The sequence below is a fragment of the Pinus tabuliformis genome, chromosome 3_2, assembly GCF_031772625.1.
Source record: "Pinus tabuliformis cultivar Carrire ecotype Pingquan chromosome 3_2, CPIR1, whole genome shotgun sequence".
Classification (NCBI taxonomy): Eukaryota; Viridiplantae; Streptophyta; class Pinopsida; order Pinales; family Pinaceae; genus Pinus; species Pinus tabuliformis.
Window position 1 is genome coordinate 1,285,554,708 of NC_142302.1, and position 6,969 is coordinate 1,285,561,676.

General features: G+C 43.3%; 1 protein-coding gene across 1 annotated transcript; it reads right to left on the reverse strand.

Moving 5' to 3' along the window:
- Positions 1-679: 679 nt before the first annotated feature.
- LOC149185436 (uncharacterized) lies at positions 680-1,309 on the reverse strand. The gene has a single exon (XM_089415665.1). The coding sequence runs from the start codon at positions 1,307-1,309 to the stop codon at positions 680-682; it is 630 nt and encodes a 209-aa protein (XP_089271791.1).
- Between the last annotated feature and the right edge of the window lie 5,660 nt (positions 1,310-6,969).

Genomic DNA, 6,969 nt, shown 5'->3' on the forward strand with positions numbered 1-6,969 from the left:
ATCTGGAGGCCTCCTGGACAGAGGGGTAGCCGAAGAGCATAGTGTCATCTACAAACTACTGATGGGAAATGGCAGACGAGTGATGAATGGAGAGGCCTTTGAGCTGATGAGAGTGTAGGGCTTTTTTAATGTGACGTCCCAGGCCTTCAGCCATTAAAACAAAGAGGAAGGGGGAGAGGGGATCACCTTGCCTTATACCACGGGAGGGAGAGAAGGGGCGAGAGGGGATCCCATTCACGAGAATGGAGAAGAAGGTGGAGGAGATTAGACTCATAATCCAACGGATCCATGTGGGACTGAATCCGAAAGCAATTAGCATTTGCTGTATGTAAGTCCAACTGAGCTTATCAAATGCTTTAGAAAGATCAAGTTTTAGGAGCATACCTGCCTGTTTTGAGTGCTTGAGTGAGTGTATGATCTCATGCGAGAGGATAATGCCATCCATAATCTGTCTCCCTTCCACATATCCAGACTGTTCCTGAGAAATGAGCAGTGGCAAGAGGGGCTTTAACCTGTTTGCAATGACTTTAGAGATGACTTTGTATATTACGTTGCAGAGAGCAATCGGCCTGAATTTGTCCGGGGTGATTGAGTCCTCCTCTTTAGGGATTAGGGCAATGAAAGTAGAGTTAAGTGAGGGAAGCAGCCAATGATGTGCTCGCGATTCCTCTACCACTTGCTAGACTTCCAATTTTATCAGCTCCCAGAAATTGTGGAAGAAAGTAGTGGTGAAGTCGTCTGGGCCAGGAGCTTTTCCATCTTTGAGCTGGGCCATAGCAATATCCACTTCCTGAGTTAGAATTGGATGGAGGAGAAGTTCATTGTGCTCCTCCGTGATTAGTTTTGGCACATTGTGTGTGATTCTGTCAATTGCAGGACGTCTGTTAATTTCAGGCTCTTGATGGACTTGCTTGAAGTGATTGAGGAATTCCTTCTCAATTTCCTCATGCTGTTCGACCCTTTCCCCTCCTTGTTTTTGTATGAAAGGGATGTTATTGCGCATTCTTCGTTGAACAGTGGTTCGGTGGAAGAACTTAGTGTTTCGTTCGCCCTCTTTCAACCATCTGATCCTGGACTTTTGCTTCCAATATATCTCCTCCTGCTTTCTTCTCTCCTCCAGCTGATTGTGGATGTGCTGCTCCTGCTCAAGGGTTCTTTCTGTGTGGCCTCCTGTGCTTATTTCTTGCTGCAGTTCCACCAGTTCTTTTTGAAGATCATGTTGCACCTTGAAGATGTTTCCAAAGGTCTCGCTATTCCATCGCTTAAGGTTGAATTTTAGATGTTTGAGTTTCTGTTGGAACTGGTACATCTTGGAGCCTTCTGGCGCGATGAAGGTTGTCCATGTTGTGTTAACAAAGTCTTTGAAGGAGGGATGGGTAAACCAGAATTCCTCGAAGCGAAAAGGTCTTCTTGTGGCGCTGCTAGGACATTGCCATTAATGAGCAATAGGCCAGTGATCAGATCCTGAGCGTGGAAGAATGGCCGCTGATATGTCTCCCCCTAGATGAATCGAGTTGTCTGAAATTAGAAACCGATCCATTTTGGAGGCTATTTGATGCCTGCTTGTTCTTCGATTGATCCACGCAAAAGTGCCATTACAGAAATGCAGATCTATTAGAGAGGCGTTCTGGATGAAGTCTTTGAAATGGGTGTTTTCCTGTTCCAATCTGTTTCTGCCCCCAATCTTTTCCTCCAATTTGGTAATCATGTTAAAATCCCCCCCTATAATCCATAACGGGTACCTTCTATTGAAGTTTAAAGCTTCTATGGTGTTGAGGAGAGAAATTTTTTCCCCTGCTTCCTATGGGAAGTAGACATTCGAGAGATTCCCATGAATATTAGTGCCAATAATGTGGAATGCAGCCTGGATTAGATTATGAGAAGCGTGAAAGTCTGAGAGAGTAAGTGCTTGAGAGTTCCACGCAATGGCTAGCCCCCCAGATGCGCTGGATGCATCCACAGCCACCGATTGACATCCTGGCCAAGCCTTAGAGAGGATAGTACCTAGAGTTGAGCTGTTACATTTTGTCTCCTGGAGAAAGCATATTTGCAGCTTTTCCATTTTTATCATATTTTTTAACATTCTGAGTTTTCCTGGGCTATTGAGCCCCCTTAGGTTCCATGAAATGAGCTTCATGATTCACTATTGGTAGAGGGCTTATAGTACTTCGTAAGCTTAGCATACCTGCCTGAGTCCACCAGGATTTTCCCTATCGCTATTGTCCATTGGAGATCAGTTCTTCTTCCCCTTTTTTTGGAATCTTTTGGGGTAGGGCCTAAATCCCATTGACTTCCTGATTGGATGCCGAGCTGATACTGATGGTAGGCTCGAGAAATGACCACTTCCAGTTTGTTAAGCTGAAGCTCTGGGATACTTTCATAGGCCTTCTTTTTGCATGCTGCTTCTAGTTCTAAAATATCTAGTCCATTCAGATCTATGCTTTCTGGTTCTTCCTCCATCTGTTGCACCTGGTTATTTCCTTATGTGGGAATATCTGAGCTTTGGAGGGGCTCTGAAGATCCGTCTACTTCCATTTCATTGTCTTTTTATACCTGCTTCTCTTTACCTTCCATGGGGCTTGCTAGGGTGACTTTGGGGGGTGGGGGTTCAGAGGAAGGGGCTGAAGGAGGTGGCTGGGTGGAGGAGGAGGGGAGAGCAGAGTTGGGTTTAGAGGATGGGTTTTGCTCTTCCGTAGATTGAGCTAGGATTTCAAAGCTATTTCTGACCGCTGGATCAGAGGTATTGTTTAGCTGGGGCTTCTTCTTTGTTGATGGTTTTTTATGCGCTCGTTTGCGGTTAGGGGCTTTGGTGAAGCCATCATGGGCTAGAGAGTTAGAGGGGGCAGGAGCATTAGCTTTGGCATTTAGGGGACAGTCTTTGAAAAGATGCCCTATGGCATGGCATTTACGGCATCGAAACAGGACATGTTCATAGTCTAAGGGTTGAATCCATTCATAGTCACGGTGAGAGAGACTTACCGATTCTGGCAGAGCTTTGTCCAGGCGCATGAAGACACAGATGCGGGCGTATGATGTGTATCTTCGCATTTTTGTTTCTACTGCTGCCTTTATATATTCTCCTAGACCATTTCCTATACCTTTTAGGATATCTTCATCCCAGTATTCATCTGGAAGAGAGTACATCCTGGAAGAGAGTACATCCTTATCCAGACTGGTGCCCAAGTGAGGTCCTCCTTATCCAGATTAAATCTGGCTGTCCATTCCCTTAAGTATAGGCCAGCTGAGTTGAAGAAGTAGGGTCCTTCAACCAGGATTATGTATTTGTCTTCCAGGCAAAAGAAAATCGCAGTGAAGAATCCTTTTGGGCCTAGTTGCAGAGTCACATCTCCTTTAGGCTTCCACTTCGCTGCTATCCAGCCGTATAGGGCTTTTTCGATCGGCCAGAACCCTATAAATTTCCCAATGAGAGCATGATCTGTCATATATTGAATTCGTTCTTCTATTTTCTCTCCCGGAAGTTCGATTCTGGGTCGATCTGTTGCTATTGGTTTGCAGGTAGTCGAGGAGACCTTCAGGGCTCCTTCTGGTCGATTAATCTGTCCTGGTACTTCTTCTGTCTTGTCTCCCTGGTTGTCTTTTTCAGTGCGCTCATTCTGTCGTGGGATCTCCTGGTTTATCACTTCCTCATTGACCGAGCCAAATAGTATCATCCTTTCAGGTTTGTGCTACAGGTTACTTGCTTTGGGGTAGGGCGTTGAAGCCCCCCCCTGGGGATTGTCCATTTGCCCTTCGATCCGTCACTGAGCAGTTAGGTAGCGATAGAGCAAGAGATCAAGTCTATGATGGCTGTCTAAGCAGAACAGACTGCGCCATCTGAGATGAGTACAGAACCCTAGCAGTCGAGTTCCAGCGCTCCCCTTCGCACTATCTTCGGCATTGGGATGATCAAGTTGCAAGATTTTACCAAGAAGGTGAATGGAAAATTTGAGTAGGAGACTCACTTTGTTGCTACAACATTATATTTTATTTCAGCTTCAAAATTACAATGTACTTAAGCGAAAGTTGAAAGGAGAAATGCATACATAAGCTTGATATGCATGAACACAGGGATGTTGATGATTTCCTTGTATTTGAACATGTATGTGTGATTAACTTGAAGGGTTGATTACTTTGTTTTTAAACATGCATGCAATATTGACTTGGGAAAAGTTGATTTGGTCTCCAAGATGGAGATGTGATAAAGTGTTTTATTTTTGAAAAGGCATGTAGAGAAAGATGTAAAGACATGCTTGACTTGAAGGGTCATTGTTTTAAAGGCATGTTTTATTGGCTTGTTATCTAGTCAATCATTTGTATGCAGATGTTAAGACATGAAGGTGTTCACAAGATGTGAAATCTGTTTCTTTTGTTGAAGCAGGAGTTTAGGCCATCTAGTTGTTGTCTATAATCTTGTTGTTCTCAATAGTTGTTGTTGACAGTATGTCAACAGGTACAAATGAAAATTTTGTGAAGCAGATGTAACTTCACATTTGTTTGAGCCACCTTGGATCAATGATCAAGGCAGAGGGATTCAAACTACCCTCTCTGACCTTCTTAGCAAGATTTTTGCATAAAGTCAAGGAGGAAGACAGTTCTTCCCAGGAGGACAAGCACATCGAGGAAGGGAGTGTTCAAAGGCTTTGGTTCAGAGGCACTAGCCATGCAGGCACGTGTTTGAAGGCTGAAAGAAGAGGGTGATGTACTCTCATTTACTGTTCAGATCCGTATATCATACTTTGGAGACCAAAAGCTTTTTAGTGGGAAGGCGTGATCAGAAAATGATCCTAGATGACTTTTTACTCAATAAATGGAAGTCAAAGGATGCTTTTGAAAATAGTCCCATTGCATAGATCTTTTCAATTTGAATCTAATGTAATTTGAATGGGCTAAAATGGACTTCGCATAAAGTAGTTATTGTAATAAGAAGTTGCCCATTGTCCTTTGAAAAGGAGGCAAATTATTATAAAAATGGGTTTAAGGCCTTATATTGGAAAATCACATCGAAAGGGTTAAAAGGAGGACTTAGACCAAAGGCAGAAGGACTCCCCAGATAGCGATCTCCCACATATCACATCGGGGAAAGGCTTAAATGCGATATCGGGACCTAGGTGGAGCCGATTGCGATATGCAATGATCGACGTCAGTGATCGATGATTAGAGGAGATAGCACTAAGGGCCATGTGACGTGTGATTAGCGATTGTGATGAGCGATTTCAATTGCGGTCGGCGGATCAGAGGATCGGCGATCGACACAGTCAAAGGGAAGACCCTCGGGGCCGTTGCGACATCGATATTGCGATATGTCGATATAGCGATGGGGCCGATAGTGATACGCCGATATCGGAAATCGGCGATTAGTGATCCCCAATACAAAGGGCCAATGCACATTGCGATATGCGATTGTGATTTGTGATTAGGGTGTAGACCTGATAGAGTTTATAAGAGTGATTTCATAACTTTTGAAATCTAGATTTACGGGATTTCTGTGTATTTCCCGTGTATTGGGTTTTTTGGCCATACGCCTATGCGATTGTGATTTGCGATAGAATGGTAGACCCGATGGGTTTATAGATGTGATTTCTTATATTTGAAGTCTGAGCTTAAATCCCATGATGTGTTTTCTTGCGTTTTTCCTGTGTATTTCTGTTATGCTGCTGTTTCTGAGATTAAGGCAGAAGAAAGGTTGTCGATTCCTTTTCAATTGAAAACTATTTCTATTCTTAAAGCATTTTGTGCCACACTATCAGGGGGAATTGTGGAACTAGAATGCATTATGAAAAATGCAAGCAGCCACAAAGACGAAAAGGAATGATTCTTCATGATTAGGGACAGAGGAACGGATAGAAACCGTAGAGTCAGAGGATTCCACAAAAAACACAGAGAGCAGGATTCTGAGAGGCGCAAGCAGAGTAATGTGCAGAGGAAACTCATAGAAGCCCAAAGATGTTTGTATGCCGAGGAATCCATTGGAAAGCTTAGTATATGCCAGGAGGTAGTCTACGTAGTCGGTGTGACTCAGAAGCAGAAGGTCGCTTGGAGGTCAAGCAAACCTAGAAGCTTGTGAGAGCCAAGAGCCAGAGCCGAGAGCCAGAGCCAAGAGCTAGAGCCGAGTGCTAGAGCCAGAGTGAGATCCGAGAGCTAGAGCCAGATCCAGAGCCGAGAGATAGAGTCAGAGCCAGAGCCAGAGCCAGAGCCGAGAGAACAACAAAGAGATCAAATGATCCAGCTGTTGCTGGCGTCTGATGTGTGCTGGAGATAGAAGAAGGTATTCCAGATACAATTAAGAGAATTCTAAGGGAGTCATAGAAGCCAGAAGTTCAAGAATCTCAGAGCACTGATTGAAGGAGTCTAGTCCAAAGAAGCCTAGATCGGTCTACAGAGTATGGACAGCCAGTGGGATAAGATGGTATTCTAAACCCATAGGTTCAGTTGTAAACCAATGGAGTTGAGTGTGGAACTTGTAAAAGAAGCATTACCATAATCCCAAAGAGCCTAATCGAGTTGATTATAGCTCAAGGAAACGTAGCCCAAGATATCAGGGTGAACTCCATATTATATTGTTGTCTTATGTGTTTGTTTATTTGCTGCATTACTTATTGTTGCATGTATTTAAATATTAGCATAAGAAACAGAACTTAAGGCATTTGGTCAGTTAAAAACAAGCATAAGCATACACCTATTTCAAGTTCTTTTATTTCCGCAAATTGTCAAGCATAAGTTAGATCTTGGGAATATATAAGCTTTGGAGTGGGAGAGGTTCTTGTAAGCTGATAAGAAGCCTTTACTGCCCCATTTCAGATCAACAAGTCACATATTTTTCCAAATGAAAGTTGTGAAACATCTCCCTTTCCCATTAAATTAAGAAGGTCAATCCATTCATCTCTGATGGATTTTAACAAAAGAGCTTTTAATGTTTCATCATCTAAATTATGCATCTTAGCCCTTTTAATGTTGTAAGAAAATCTTTCA